The sequence below is a fragment of the Panthera pardus genome, unplaced genomic scaffold (assembly GCF_024362965.1).
Source record: "Panthera pardus isolate Hobbes unplaced genomic scaffold, ASM2436296v1 HiC_scaffold_13, whole genome shotgun sequence".
Classification (NCBI taxonomy): domain Eukaryota; kingdom Metazoa; phylum Chordata; class Mammalia; order Carnivora; family Felidae; genus Panthera; species Panthera pardus.
This window is the reverse complement of record NW_026526688.1, coordinates 35,926,082-35,942,099: the sequence shown is the minus strand read 5'-3', so window position 1 is coordinate 35,942,099 and position 16,018 is coordinate 35,926,082. Positions and strand designations below refer to the sequence as shown.

The 16,018-nt window shown below is 45.1% G+C and overlaps 1 protein-coding gene across 1 annotated transcript; it reads left to right on the top strand.

The window, feature by feature from the left end:
* The first annotated feature begins 10,493 nt into the window (after window positions 1-10,493).
* Window positions 10,494-15,775, top strand: POLR3D (RNA polymerase III subunit D). The gene is made up of 9 exons (XM_019466996.2): window positions 10,494-10,631; window positions 10,838-11,007; window positions 11,963-12,006; window positions 12,632-12,783; window positions 12,943-13,067; window positions 13,250-13,418; window positions 13,791-14,056; window positions 14,730-14,882; window positions 14,983-15,775. The coding sequence occupies exons 2-9, from the start codon at window positions 10,843-10,845 to the stop codon at window positions 15,103-15,105; spliced, it is 1,197 nt and encodes a 398-aa protein (XP_019322541.1). The 5' UTR covers window positions 10,494-10,631; window positions 10,838-10,842; the 3' UTR covers window positions 15,106-15,775.
* The last annotated feature ends 243 nt before the right edge of the window (window positions 15,776-16,018 follow it).

The following is a 16,018-nucleotide window of genomic DNA, read 5'->3' as shown; positions in this document are numbered from 1 at the left end:
TCTGGATTCTCTCCTCAGGGACTTAGGCTGATCCATGGCTCTATTTTTTTTTTTTTTTTTTTAACCAACTCTATCAAAACGCATTAGACCTGCAGTCCCAGGGATTCCCAGTTGTCTAGGGGGAGTCCTCTGGCTGCTTAGGTGTCCCTGGGGAAAGGGACAAGAGAGAGGAGTTGTTGGGCAGTGAAGGGTGTGCAGAGGCAAGAAATGGGGTGGGAAGAACACACAGAGAGCCTGGAATATTCTCATCCCAGCCAACCATCTGGGCCAGGGAGAGTACTATCTGCTCTCTTATTGACAGGAGGCTTTGCTACCACCAAAGGAAAACTCCAGGGATGCCACTGTGAAGAACACCCAAGAAAATTTGAATCAAGCAACCAACAGTGACAAAGAGTGTGCAGTGTGGAAAAGCATGGGCTTTACAATTAAACAGACACAATTAAAATTCTTGTTCTCTCACTTTCTAGCTGAGTGATCTTGGACTAGTTACTCAATCTCTCAGAGCTTTGATTTCTTCATCTGTCAAGTGACATTATAAACACTGCCATCACTGAGTGAGAAATTATGTAAATCACTAAGCTGTGGGCCTGTACACCAGAAGGGCCCAGTCACCTATCAGAACTGTTATCATTGTCATCATTATTGACAATGTCTACCTGCAAGGAGCCCACAGTCTTTTAGGGGGAAAAGGGTGGACATAGAGAACAAGAAATATACAACTAAATTGCAAGGTACAGATAAGGATTCAGAGAAGAAGTCCGAACCAGCTTGAATACAGGTGGAGCATGGCCAAGAAGGGACCATGGAAGCAGGAGCATGGTGGGGGTGGGGAGGGCTTGGTGCAGGGGCAGCAGACAGACCGTGCAGGCTTCAGAGTGCCACAGAAGACATGAGCTGAGTGCACAGGACCTGGGGGCTGTGTACATCAGCAGGCAGTAAAGGTTAGAGAAGGTGACAGTGGACAGAATGTGAATATTGCACAGAAAGCAAAGACAAGCAGAAGCCAATCCTTCCCTAAATGGGTGTGGAGAATTTGAGCAAGTTGGGTCAGATCCTGAACCACAGAATGCAGTGCGGTGTGTTACATTGAGACAGGATTAAGCACTCCCTTCGCCAAACAGAGGTAGGTCCTGCCTCTTGCACACCTACACTGAAATGTTGCAATCCCGAAGAGATGCAAAACGTAATCTCATGGTTATGGCCAGCACCAAACATCTGGACCAAAACCTGGCCCTACAGCTAACCTGAGAGGCGGTGTGAGGAAAAGTCATGTTCTCTGTGACTCGGTTCTCCCCTTAAAAGGAAGATGAGTCCCAGCACACCTCTGCCTCCCACCTTCCCGGGATGGCATGTGGAGACCGCATGAGATCATGTGTCCCAAGCGTGAACAACAGCTGTATGAATGCGCTTTTGTGGAGCTATGTGCTAGCATGAGGTGGAGGCACAAAGCCTCTCAGGGCTTCTGCTTCTTCTTGCCTCTGAGGACTTCTCTGCAGATCACATGAGAAAACACATGGTAAGAATGAAGCTTAACAAGCCAAATATAAGTAACTCTGTATGAAACCAAACAACCACCAAAATGCGCTTTTGCTGCATTTTTATTTTTAACAACTTTTTATTACACAAGTAATACATGATCACTATAGAATGATGAGAAATTTTAATTCTAAAATTTAGGAGAGAATTAAAATCATTCATTCCCCCACCATTCGAAATAGGCATATGAGATATATATTTTATTAACAAAAATAGAAAGTGTGAATACTGTTTTATAACCTGCTTTTTTCACTCACCAATACCTTTTCTGTTCAATACATAGTCTTTCTACAGTATTGTTTTAAACTGCTGTGTATGTTCTATTGTCAGGTCACATACCCTTTTTTTGGAGCCAATCCCCTATTCTTCTATGATTATTTTATTTTTCTCCATTCTAAACAACACTACAATGCGCATTCTTCTTTTTATTTAAAAAATTTTTTTTAACATTTATTTATTTTTGAGAAAGAGAGCACAAAGAGGAGAGGGAGACACAGAATCCGAAGCAGGCTCCAGGCTCTGAGCTGTCAGCACAGAGCCCAGCATGGGGCTCGAGCCCACAAACCGTGAAATCATGACCTGAGCCGAAGTCAGTCGCTTAGCCAACTGAGCCACCCGGGTGCCCCTACAATGCACATTCTTATGGCAAAACTCTTCCCATACCTTAATTATATTTCCAATAAAATATTAAAGGGTATGGACCTTATTTGGCTACTGACTTAAACTGTTCAAAAACAAACCCCATGTGACAATCGGGCAATTTGAATACTAAGGGGGTATTTGATAGTTTTTAGGAATGATATTCTGATAATAAGATTTTATGGTTATTTTTAAAAAGAATGTGTCCTTCAGAGATACCTACTATAATATTTACAGATGAATGACATGATATCTGTGATCTATTTCAAAATAATCAGGGGGAAGGGGGACACGGGACGGACAGATGAAACAAGATTGGCATGGGTAGATAATTGTTGAAGCTGGGTCCTTGGAGGTCCAATAAACTATTCTCGGCATTTTTGTGCATGCTTGGAAGTTTCCATATTTAATAGTATATCTAAAGTATGATTCCAATGATAACAAAAGCATTTAAGTACCAAGACCCTTGGCACAGGATTCTCACAACAACCTTGAGAGGTGGATCTTTCAGTCTCATCTTGAAGTGGTTGGTGGTGGGAAATGAGACTCAGTTCATAAGAAGTAAAACTAGATTCAAATTCAGGTCTGACTGCAAAGGCTGGGTTGTTCATGGTAGGACACAGAGCAAATAGAGTCTGAGGCAATAGATAGAGGCCGTAAGGAAAAAAGATTTAAGTCTTAATATTATTTGTGCATTTTAAAGACTGAAAATGTTTACGTGTATTTCCCCATGGTTGAACTAAGTGTGGAGATCTCAGGGCCAATGAATGCAAACACATCCAGACAGCTCATAAAAACAACTTTGTTCATTGACATGTGTTGGCAATGACAGGAGTGGGCAGTGACTATTTATAAAAACTGTGTGGATTTCTCAGTGCTTATTTACTTTATTGTTTTGAAATTATGTTTAGACCTCTTACAATCTTCACTACATTGAACGTTTAAAGTTCTTTAGCTGTTTTTTACTTAAAGACTTTATAATTTTAAGACTGGGAAAATGCTGAATTATATTTAAGGACACTGAAAAAGCTACAGGAGAGACACTAATGAAATGTTGGAGGGGCAAAAGGGACTTCAAGGGACAAAAGACCACAAGCAATGAAGAAAGAATCACAACCAAAATAAGAAGTGAAAAAACTAATATGATGAATCCATGGTCCTGGAATAACCACTGAGTTACATCCGAGAGGACAAGCACAATGTAGAAGCTATGGAATACCATTGGGCACTTCCTGGCAAGATACCAGGGACAAGTCTTGACATAGTGTGTACAGAAACTGCTGCCATGCTGCAAAGGCTTCCCTCCACTCACTATTTGCTGCTTACCTACTTACTCTATGAAGCGACTTGCATACAGAGAACCTATAGAGAAGACATACAGACACATAATGCAAAGATAGCTCTTACATCAATGGTGCTAAAGTTAAATCACTGATACAATCCACCAGAAAACAATCCACCCTTATTTCTCCAGCGCACATCTGGATTTGCTACTTGGTCTCAACACAAACTGGAATTCATTCATTCATTTAACAAAAATTTATTGGGGGTGCCTGGGTGGCTCAGTTGGTTAAGATCTGACTCCTGCTCAGGTCATGACCTCGTGGTTCACGGGTTCAAGCCCCACATCGGGCTCTGCGCTGACAGTTCAGAGCCTGGAGCCTGCTTCATGGATTCTGTGTCTCCCTCTCTCCGCCCCTCTCCCGCTCATTCTCTCTCTCTCTCTCTCTCTCCCTCAAAAGTAAATAAAACATTAAAAATTTTTTTTTAATTTATTGGGTGCTTACTCTGTGTGAGACACTGTTTCTGGCAATTAGTATACTGTAGTGGAAGAAGGGGAAAAATCTCTGCTCTCATGGGGCTTACTTTCTGGTGTGGGGGGGGGGGGAAGACGGACAGACAAACTCTACAGTCTATTAGAGAAAATATATTAAATATATTAGAGAAAATATAGTGCTATAGAGAAAAAGAAGTCCGTAAATAGGGAAAGAGAATGTCGTGGGGGAGGTTACAATATTTAATAATGCTATCAGAGAAGGCTTCCTTGAAAAAGTGACTCTGGGATAAAAAACCTGACTGAAGAGAGGAGGGGAGCTATGCAGAATTATGTGGGGGAAGGGCATTCCAGGTAGCAGGTGCAGAAGCCCAGAAGAGGAAACACACCAGATTGTTTCAGATACAGCAAGGGGACCAGTGCAACTAGAGCAGAGTGAGTGGGGGGCGTGTGGTAGGAGTTAAGGACAGAGAGATGGTGGGTGGAGGGATAGATTACGTAGGGCTGTGTAGGCCAGTTTAAATTCTTTGGTTTTTACTCTGAAATGGGAAGCCACTGGGAAGTTTAGAGCAGAGATGTGACCTAATGTGAAATATGTTAATTATGCTACATTGAGACTAGATGGAGGGGGCCCAGGTGAAAACAGGGAGGCCAGTTAGGAAGTTATTAAAATGGTGACAGCAGAGGCATCTGGGTGGCTCAGTTGGTTAAGCAGTTTGACTTTGGTTCAGGCCATGATCTCACAGCTCATGAGTATGAGCCCTGCATTGACTCTCCTGTAGAGCCTGCTTCAGATCCTCTGTCTCCCTCTCTCTCTGCCCCTCTGCCTCTCTCTCAAAAATAAACAAACATAAAAAAATTTGTTTTAAATAATCACAGCAAAAAAAAAAAAAAAAAAAATGATGGCCAGGCCCAGGGTGGGATGTCAGTGAAGGTGGTAAGAAGTGGTAAGATTCGGGATAGATCTGGAAAAGCTGACATACTAGATGTGTCACACGAGAGAGAGGAGTGAAGAATAATTGCAAAATTTTTTACTTGAACTGCTAGAGGGATGGAGTTGCCGTGTATGGAGATGGGGAGCACTTTAAAGTAGTTTGAGGAGGAGGGGCACCTGGGTGGCTCAGTTGGTTAAGCGGCTGTCTTTGGCCCAGGTCATGACCTTGTGGTTCCTGAGTCCGAGCCCTGTGTCAGGCTCTGTGCTGACAGCTCAGAGCCTGGAGCCTGTTTCAGATTCTGTGTCTCCCTTCCTCCCCCCCCCCCACCCCCCGCCTCTGCCCCTACACCTCTCTCTCTCTCTCTCTCCCTCAAAAATAAATAAACATTAAAAAATTGTTCTATGTAGTTGAGGAACATCAAAAGTTTGGGTGTGAGGGGCACCTGGCTGGCTCAGTTGGTAGAGCATGGGACTCTTGATCTTGGAGTCATGAGTTCAAGCCCCATGTTGGGTGTAAAGATTACTTAAATAAAAATAAAATTTAGGGGCACCTGGGTGGCTCAGCTGGCTGAGCATCCGACATCAGCTCAGGTCACGATCTCACGGTTTGTGGGTTCAAGCCCAGCATCTGGCTCCATGCTGATAGCTCAGATACTAGAGCTTTGGATTGTGTCTGCCTCTCTCTCTGCCCCTCCTTCACTTGTGTTCTGCCTCTTTCTGTCAAAAATAAATCAACATTAAAAAAATAATAATAAATAAACCTTAAAAAGTTTGGGTGTGGACACAGGTTTGAGATGGCTCGCAGATATGCAGGTGGAAGGGTGGGCTAGGCAGAGATGCACATCTGGAGTCCAGAGAGGTCCATGCTGAGATAAGCAGTGGGGAGTCATCAGCATTTATCACAGGGGTTGAAGCTGAGAAACTGAACCATTGCCAAAAGAGTAAGTATAGAGAAAAAAGGGACGGGGTCTGAGGACTGAATCCTGAGCTCTCCAATGCACAGAGGTCAAAGACCTGAGGACGAACCAGCAAATAATGGTCTGCAAAATGATGCAAACAAATTAGGGTAAATTACTCATAGAGAACATGCAATGGCTTGAACTTGGATAGCATCTTCATACCACACATTCCTTTTATTCTACAGACACACATCCAAAACAGTTTCTTATTCATTTAGTATTTCCAATGCCCACCGAGAATTCATAGAAATAGGCTTTTGACAGAATGTTTATACCTTCTGAATTCTGCATTAGACCAAAAAAACTGTATTTGCTCTTGAGTTTATTAATTTCATTATCAGACAAGAATGAGATTATTGCCTTTACTATGAAATAGGTAGAAATAAAATGTTATTAATAAGATCGCTAGAACCACAGATGCAATGACATGGGGTTCAGCTGGTAACGATTTACAAGTTTCTTTTGAGGCTAGATAAAAGAATGTACACTGTTTGAAAGAAAATGGAGAGGGAGGTGTTAGAGTAAATAAAGAAAGGAGAATGGTGCCAAAAGTATATTAGTCTAATTAGAGGGAACACTGGAGAATATTCTTAATGGGAAATTACAGTAATTGTTGTTAGGAAGCAAGCCCCAAAATATTAAAGATAGAAGGCTTTCTTCTCTTGTCCTGTTGGGGTGAAAAATTTTGTGGAAATCCAATCAGCATTGCAGGAAGGAAACTGGTTAAATTATGGTGCAAGATAACAATGTGGAGTACTATTTAGCTAATAAAAACTGTAAGGTAGGGGCGCTAGGTGGCTCAGTCCATTGAGCATCCAACTCTTGGTTCCAGCTCAGATCATGATCCCAGGGTCGTGGATTAAGCCCCATGTCGGGCTCTGCACTGGATGTGGAACCTGCTTGAGAGTCTGTCTCCCTCTCTTTCTCTCTTTCTCCCTCTGCCCCTCTCCCCCACGTGCACTGGCTCTCTTTCTCTCTCCCTCGCTCTCTAAAATAAAAAACATTACAATTTAGAAGAATATTCAGTAACTCAAAAAATGTTTATAATATATTGTTAAGATGGAAAAAAAGCAGCTTTTAGAACCATATGTAAAACACCTCAATTTAAAAAAATCTACATGCATAGGGGCGTCTGGGTGGCTTGATCGGTTTGGCATCCAACTTGGGCTCAGGTCATGACCTCACAGTTTGTGGGTTTAAGCCCCACGTTGGGCTCTCTGCTGTCAGCACAGAGCCACTTTAGATCCTCTCTCTCCCTCTCTCTGCTCCTCCCCCACTCTCACTTTTTCTCTCTCTAATATAAAATAATAAAAACATTTAAAAAATCTACATGCATAGAAAAACAACTTTGTTTTATTACTACAAGTAATAAATACTTGTTTTAATACTTCAAGCGTATAACAGATGACTTTCATTTTCTTCTGGGTGCTTGTTAAAATTTTCCAAATTTTCTGCAATGAATTAGTATCTTTGTAAAAAACAAAACAAGAAACAAAATACCTAGGAGATACTAAAATGTCTCTGACCTCAGAGCCCAGAGAAATCAAAGCAACTTCATCTAGTGCTCTAGTCAGAAGGTAAGGGCTACTGTGTATAGCTCTATAGGAGACAGGAAGAGTCTTCCTTTGGTTGGGTTTAGTTATCATAAAACCAATATGGAGAAAAGAAGTTGAAAAAAGTCTGGTTAGAAACTGACCTAAAAAATATTAATTTAATATTAACATATTGAGAAATTGGCAAAAAAGTTTAAAATCTTAAGAGCCCATACTCAAAAGGCTCCTGGGTGGCTCAGTCAATTGAGCATCCGACTTAGGCTCAGGCTCATGGTTCATGAGTTCGAGCTCTGCATCAGGTTCACTGCTGTCAGCCTGTTATCGCAGAGCCCGCTTTGGATCCTATGTCCCACTCTTTCTGTGCCTCTACCTCTGTTCGTGCTCTCTCTCTCAAAAAACAAATAAAACATTTTTTTAAAAGTATGTGGCAAAACATTATATATTTTATGTACTCTACATTCCTAGTGGTAATGCATATTAGCATGACCCTTTTTAAAAAAAATTTTTTTTAACATTTATTTATTTTTGAGACAGAGAGAGACAGAGCATGAATGGGGGAGGGGCAGAGAGAGAGGGAGACACAGAATCCAAAGCAGGCTCCAGGCTCTGAGCTGTCAGCATGGAGCCCGACGCGGGGCTCGAACTCACAGACCAGAGATCATGACCTGAGCTGAAGTCAGACGCTCAACCGTCTGAGCCACCCAGGTGCCCCAGCATGACCCTCTTTGAAAACAATTCAGCTATACAGATGAAGAACTATAAAATGTACAATGTTCAAAATGGTATAGCCATTGTGGAAATAGTTTGGCAGTTTCTTATAAAACTAAGCATATGCTACCATTCAACCAAATAATTGCACTCATGGGCATTTATCTCAGAGAAATGAAAATTTTTATTTATTTACTTACTTATTTATTTTTTGAGGGAGAAAGCATGAGCAGGGAAGGGGCAGAGAAAGAGAGGACAGAGGATCCGAAGTCAGCTCTGTGCTGACAGCAGTGAGCCTGATGTAGGGTTTGAACCCATGAGGTCGTGACCTGAGCTGAAGTCTGATGCCCAATTGGCTGAGCCACCCAGGTGCCCCTTAATGTGTGTGTGTGTGTGTTGTTGTTGTTTTTGAAAATTTATGTTTATACAAAAACTTGTACATATGTGTTCACAGCAGCTTTATTTGTAATAGCCAAAAACCAGAAACAACCCAGATGTCTTTCAAAGAGCAAATAGTTAGGGGCACCTGGGTGACTCAGTCGTTTAAGTGTCTGACTTCAGCTCAGGTCATGATCTCACAGTTAGTGGGTTTGAGTCCCGTGTCAGGCTCTGTGCTGACAACTCAAGAGCCTAGAGCCTGCTTCAGATTCTGTCTCCCTCTCTCTCTGCCCCTCCCCCACTCATGTTCTGTCTCTCAAGAATAAAAAAAAACATTAAAAAACTTTTTTAAAAAGAGCAAATGGTTAAACAAACCATATATACTCAGCAATAGAAAGGAACGAACTAGTGATACATGCAACAATTTGGGTAATCTCCAGGGAATTATGCTGAGTGAAAAAAGCCATCCCCAGAAGTCACATACTGTATGATTCCATTTTTGAATGAGTTCTACTTTTGAAATAACAAAAGTATAAAAGTGAAGAACAGATTAGTGTGGGCGGAAGGAGGGAGGTGTGGCTATAAAAAGGCAACAAAAAGGCTCCTTGGAGGGATGGAAATGTCTTATATTTCCACTGTACCAATGTCAATATTCTGGTTGTGATATTATACTATAGTTTTGCGGTATGTTTCTATTGGGGGAAACTTGAGACCTCTGTTATTATTTCTTAAAACCACATGTATACCTACTATCTCAATTTATTTTTTTAAAAAAAAGAGTACATCTTCTTTTGGCCAGTTATCACAAGTCTGAAAAGTTGTCCTATGGAGGGGTGCCTGGGTGGCTCAATTGGTTAAGCATAGGACTCTTGATTTCAGCTCAGGTCCTGATCTCCAGCTGTGTGCTGACAGCACAGGGCCTGACTGGGATTCTCTCTTTCTCCCTCTCCCTCTGCCTCTCCCCTGCTTCAGCTCTCTTCCTCTTAAAATAAGTAAATAAACATTTAAAAAAAAAAAAAAAAAAAAGGTAGTCCTACGAATATAATCCAAAAGAAGAAAAAACATTAGATGCACCAGATGTTCACCACAGCATTATTTACGGGGGTGGGGGTGGGGGGCAACCTAAGCGTCCAAATAGGAAAATAGGCAAATCATGACATAGCCATTGAGAATTACATCAGTTATTTGATGCAGCAACAAAGAAATGTTATTTCAAAAGGAAGGATTCAAAATTGTAGTACAATATGACAGCTCTATGAAAGGGATTGTAATATTTTACAGAAGTTTTAAAAGTAGTATTCTATGTGGAATTGTAACAGAAATGTTTTCCTTCCCTCAAACTTTCTGCAGTATTAAGTGATTTTTACATGGTTTGGGGGTGGGGAGAAGAACAGTAAAGGCGTCTTTTTTATATTAAATTACAAATGCTGGAATCATCATAAAAGTTCTTTAAATTCTTGCCTCCCAGTCGATCAACCTTCGTTTTTCAGGTTCCGGGCTTGGAACAAGAGTCCGCCACAGCTGCCCTAGCGCTGCGCCCACAGCCCCAACTACAGGACCCCACCAGGAATCCGGGGAAGGGACACCCCCCAAGCGAGGGCGAGGCCGGAGCCCAGAGTACAATGACCACTCCAAGGTCATCATCGAGCCCGCAGCCGCAACTCGGCCGGACCCAGGGATCCTCAACTCTGAGTGCGGATCTCGCTCTCGGCCCCTCGCCCTGTCCGGAGCCGCGACCCCACTGCTCCCAGAGGCTCCGCCACGGCAAATCCCCATATTGGGTCGTGCCGTGCCAAGACCCCCGGACCCCGAGCTGGACGCGTCTACCCACTCGCCGCTGGCCAAGACCCCCGAACGCGGCACCGCAGGGTAACCTACACCCCTCTTCCTTTTTCGCCCTCTCAACCCAGCTTTTCCCGACTCCGGGAAGAACCGGGAAGAGAAGGCGGAGGGGAGCGAGGCGCCGCCGGATAAATACTGTGGCCCGGCCCCGCCCACCGACCTCACTTCCGCCCCGCGGCAAGATGGCGGCGCCCGGACCCTGCCACGCAGACTTCCGCCGGGCGGAGAGACTCAGGGCCGCCTGCGGGCCGCGTCGGAGGTGAAGTCGGGACGCACCTGGTGTGGAGCCACAGCTCGGGGGCGCTGGGGTGCGTCTCAGCCTCGTGCCTGACCCGGGTCCTGGGCAGAGGGCTAGCCAAGCTCTCTAAGTGGGTGGTCCGGGGAGTCTTGCCACGTGGAAAGGGAGGGACGCACTGACTGGGGGGCGGGTGGCCACGTGGACAGGGTTCCGCCCAGGGTCCGCGTGTCCGCCCCCTCGAGTGACTTTGCTGCCCCTTTCATCCTCTTCTCCCAGGCAACATGTCGCAAGGAAACGCCGCAGGCGAGCCGAGTGGTCCGGGAGGGCCCAGACCCCTCCTCTCTGGGGCCCGGGGGCTTATCGGGCGGAGGCCGGCCCCTCCACTTACCCCAGGTCGTCTTCCCTCCATCCGCTCCAGGGACCTCACCCTCGGAGGAGTTAAGAAGGTACCCGATGGCACCTTTCTAAAGAAACCCAACTACCTTGAATTCCAGGACCTGGGGTTCTACCGATGTTCACGTAGGGCCTGCCTTGTGCCAGGCGTGGCTTTGGGCCTAACAAATCTTGTCCCCAGACTTTGGCCAACAAATTCTAGGGAGCCTGCCCTACCTTTAAGTCTAGATACAGGGTACAAGATGTTGACGTGTTTCTCAGAGATGGCTGAAGGGCCGAAAATCCTAACTAGTTCCCAAGCAACTTGAGCATTGTTTATTTACCTTTTTTATATGTTTTAGACACCTTTAAGAAACCATGGAAGCCAGCAGGCATAAATTTTGCCTGCAGTTTTAGAGTTCCGAATTGGCCGTGGATCCTAAGGGGCAAACTTTTATCTAGAGTGTAATGAATCCTAGGCACAGCATAAGAGGCTCTGTGACCTTTTCTGTTGTGTTTATGACTGTAGATGTAGGGATACCCCTGAAATTGGGGGGTGGGGTGGATAACAAGCATAAAGCAGCCAGTTTTTGAAGACTTGTTTGCATTGGGAAATGCTGGTGGCAGTCTAAGGCTATCATCCGTTTGTGAGTGCTGGCCTACTTCCTACTTGAGCCTTGCTGCTAGACCTCTTTCCTGTGATACTCAATGGTTTCTATAGCTGTTTGAGGACAAGAAGTGAGATTAGATAAATAAGTTTTAGAAATCCCGAGGGCTCTCTTTTCAGAGGGCAGAAGCTGAGGCTGCTAGCTTAATGGTTTTTGGTATACTGTTCCGTAAGCCCACTGTTATCATGACATGCTGTTCTTCCCTCTTAAGTACATGTATGTCTCTGTAAATCACTGGCAACAGTGTGGAATGTAGAGTGGTAGTCTTGGTCCATACAAGATGCCTTTGAGAGTTGTCATTTTTCTCTGTACTTTGGGATCAGAACTTACCAAATCAGTGACTCCCATATTTTACTTTCAGAAAACCTTCACCCCAAATATCATCAGTCGGAAAATCAAGGAAGAGTAAGTAGCTGGGCCTTCTAAAAACTTTCCACTTATTTACTTGCTCTGAATTTCGGTCTTTTGGGAAATAACTAGGTATGTGGCTCAGACATCTAAATGTGCATGTTTAGTTTTTTTCACTAGTGATTTTCAACCCTGGCTCCAGGTGATTCTAATGTGCAAGTTTTAAAAAAATACTGATGCCTAGAAATCCATTTCTAGAAATGGTGATTTAACTTTTTTGCAATGCAACAGTGATTATTTTTTTACAGCTGGAGTTGAGAGCCATTAGTTTAGACAAAGATGTATCAGGTTTTCACTTATGTTCTTTTGTATTACAACCTTTTGCTTTCAGGCAATTGTAAAAAGTCCACATTGGGGGCAGTCTCTGTAATTCAACGTTTGAGTTATAATTCTAATACAGTTCTTCTCAAGCAAGAAGGTAAAGCAAAGCAAACTGAAAGGGCGCTGCCCCATCAAGTAGAAAAGATACTAGCTAAACTTAGGATTGGGTTCTGTTTCTGATACAGTTACTGGCTCTCTACTTATCCACTCAGGTGGAGGAGCAGAGTGGTGTGAGGAAGTAAGACCAATTCTTTGAGGGGGAGTGAATGAGTGGTTCTCCTTAATCCATTTTCTTTTCTAGGCCCAAGGAAGAAGTAACCATCAAGAAGGAGAAGCGTGACAGGGATAGAGACCGGCAGCGAGAGGGGCATGGACGGGGGCGGGGCCGCCCAGAAGTGATCCAGTCCCACTCCATCTTTGAGCAGGGCCCAGCTGAAATGATGAAGAAAAAGGGTACCAAGCTGCTGGGGTTCCGGGAGGAAGGAATCAGTGGATTTCAGTTCAGACTGCCTGAGAGAAGGGCAAGGGCAGTAAAATTACCTTGCTCCTAGTTTAGTTTTCCTTGCTGTTGGCCTCTTCTGTACCCTTGGTGAACTGAGTGATTTCCTGCAGGGAACTGGGATAAGACAGTGGATGTGTCAGACATGGGGCCCTCTCATATCATCAACATCAAAAAAGAGAAGAGGGAGACAGATGAAGAAACGAAACAGATCCTGCGCATGCTGGAGAAGGATGATGTAGGTACCGGCAGACTGGGAGGAATGGGCTTCTGGGGGGCCGAGCTTGGTGGCAGAACTCTCTGATGTCCTGGAAGCCTGTGAGCAGGAGGAATCTTCAGTTAGAAAAGGCTGAGGTGGGCTGCAGTCCACCTGTGTGTATGCTAGCCAGACCACGTGACCCCCTGTCTCTTCTCTGGTAGTTCATCGATGACCCTGGGCTGAGGAATGACACTCGAAACATGCCTGTTCAGCTGCCGCTGGCTCACTCAGGATGGCTTTTCAAGGAAGAGAATGAAGAACCAGATGTTAAGCCTTGGCTGGGTGGCCCCAAGGAAGAGGACATGGAGGTGGATGTACCTGCTGTGAGAGGTACTCTGTGTCCATTAACGTCTCCTCTCCTTTCCTGTGGATGCCCCCCCTCACCTGAATCCTCCTTAGGAATGAACCTCCCAGACTAATAAGCAGATCCCCCTCCCCCACGTTCTAGCTGTAAAATAAAATACATGACCTTACAGAGAGGGTTCTCACTCGCAGAGGGTTCATGCTGCCATGGATCTGTGGGTCAGCCTCAGATAATCCTTTTTAGGTAAGTCCTATAACTCCTGGGTCCTTCTTCATAACCATAACCCTCCAGCTTCCTAGCTGAGTGACAGTGAAGCAGACGAGGATGAAGGGATGGGTTCAATGAGAGGACGTAGAGAGTGGCCACTTGATAGCTCTTCCATTTGTTATCTTGGGCAGTGAAAGAGGAGCCCCGGGATGAGGAGGAGGAGGCCAAGATGAAGGTTCCTCCCAGAACAGCCAGAAAGACCCCGAGCCTTCCAAAGGACGTATCTGTGGCAGAGCTGCTCAGGGAGCTGAGCCTCACCCAGGATGAAGAGTTGCTGTTTCTTCAGCTGCCAGACACACTCCCTGGTCAGCCGCCTACCCAGGACATCAAGCCTATCAAGACCGAAGTGCAGAGCGAGGATGGACAGATGGTGGTTATAAAGCAGGAGAAAGACCGGGTATGCTCAGGAGTGAGTTCTGTGAAAATGCGGGGGGACCAGGAAGGGAAACAGCAACCTGTTGGGGAAGCAAAAGTGTGCCACCCAAGCTGAAATGCCAAAATAATACACATTTGTTCTTTCTACCCATGAGGGGCTTGGGGCTTTGTACTTCAACCCCAATTACACGTGTTTACTTTTTACAATGAAATATTTTAAACATGTACGAATGAGAAAATGTCAGCAATTATGAATATTTTGTCCACTCGTTCATCTGTTTGCTTTGGGTTTTGTCGTTCAGCCAACAACAGGCAGCCTTCTTGAGGAGCTCATTCTAACCTTTGCTGCTGCTGCCTTCCTTTAGAAAAGGTTTCATCCAGGGGCGCCTGGGTGGCTCAGTCGGTTAAGCGTCCGACTTCAGCTCAGGTCACGATCTCACGGTCCGTGAGTTCGAGCCCCACGTCGGGCTCTGGGCTGATGGCTCAGAGCCTGGAGCCTGCTTCTGATTCTGTGTCTCCCTCTCTCTCTGCTCCTCCCCCGTTCATGCTCTGTCTCTCTCTGTCTCAAAAATAAATAAACGTTAAAAAAAAATTTTTTTTTTTTTAATAAAAAAAAAAAAAAGAAAAGGTTTCATCCATGAAGGATGGAGGAAGCGGCTCCTTACCCAGTGTCCATCTCCTGATTCTCTCCACAGGAAGCCAGGCTGGCAGAGAATGCTTGTACCCTGGCTGACCTGACAGAGGGTCAGGTTGGCAAGCTGCTTATCCGCAAGTCGGGGAAGGTGCAGCTCCTCCTGGGCAAGGTGACTCTAGATGTAACGATGGGAACCACCTGCTCCTTTCTGCAGGTGAGAGCCTGTAGGGGTTGGGGATTATCACATGAGAATCATAGGACTGAGTAATGAGCTGTTTGGTTTGTTTCTCCTCACTGTCTCTGTTGGTTGGCAGGAGCTGGTGTCCGTGGGCCTTGGAGACAGTAGGACGGGTGAGATGACAGTCCTGGGACACATAAAGCACAAACTTGTATGTTCCCCCGATTTTGAGTCCCTCTTGGATCACAAACACCGGTAAAATGAGCAGATGGAGGATGATGGTGACTGTGCCCACGGCTGCTGCCTGCTCCAGACGTTTTGTTCTCAAATCTGTGCGACCCAGAAGGGGCCTGTTTAGCCCACCCACTCCAGCCTTTGGCGGCCATTGTCCCAGTTTTCCCCATAGGGCCCACGTGGCTCCCTCCCACAGCAGCTGTGAATGGCACAGTGGCCTTCCCACAGCATGGATCCTGCACATCCTCGCTGCTGGGGGGCTTGTCCCTTCTATTTATTTTTGTATTTATGTCTTATCTCTTCAAATGACTGCACCCTCCCCTGGTAGAGAGGGGAGGGTCTGTGGGAAAGCCCAGTCTCCTCTTGCTGACTGTCTTGTTCTCAGGGTAGGAAGCGTAAAGACTGCTGCTGCTTTTGCTCCCTCCTCCTTCCCAAGAAACAGTGTTGGAGAGAGAGCAGGGAATTTTTGAGTCTGGGACTCAGTGTGCAGTCCCAGTTCCATCAGTTACTAGCTGTGTGACCTTGGACAAACTACCTAACCTTTCTGAGCCTCATACTCCTCATAGGACAAAAATGAGGATAATACCTACCTCACAGGGTTGGTGTGAGGATTAAATGGAATGTTGTAAATGAAAATTCCTTGCACAAGGCCAGATATACACAGTAGGCACTCAATAAATGTTAGTTTCCTTCCCTTTGCCTGAGTCTGTTTTCAAACAAAATAGAGGTTTCAAGAATCTCTTGAGAGAAGTGAATAGAGCTGCTGTATCTCTGCCTTCTTGCTGCACCTCCCATCCCCCCTTGGGCCCTGAGGCTCTCACGGTATAGGTTCAGGCCCTTCTCTTCTCATTTTCTCCTGAGCAGTTAAGTGCTGCCTGTTCACTGTGGTGAGTTGCAAGCCAAAGGTTCTACCAGAGGTGAAGTCAGAGACTCCTCCC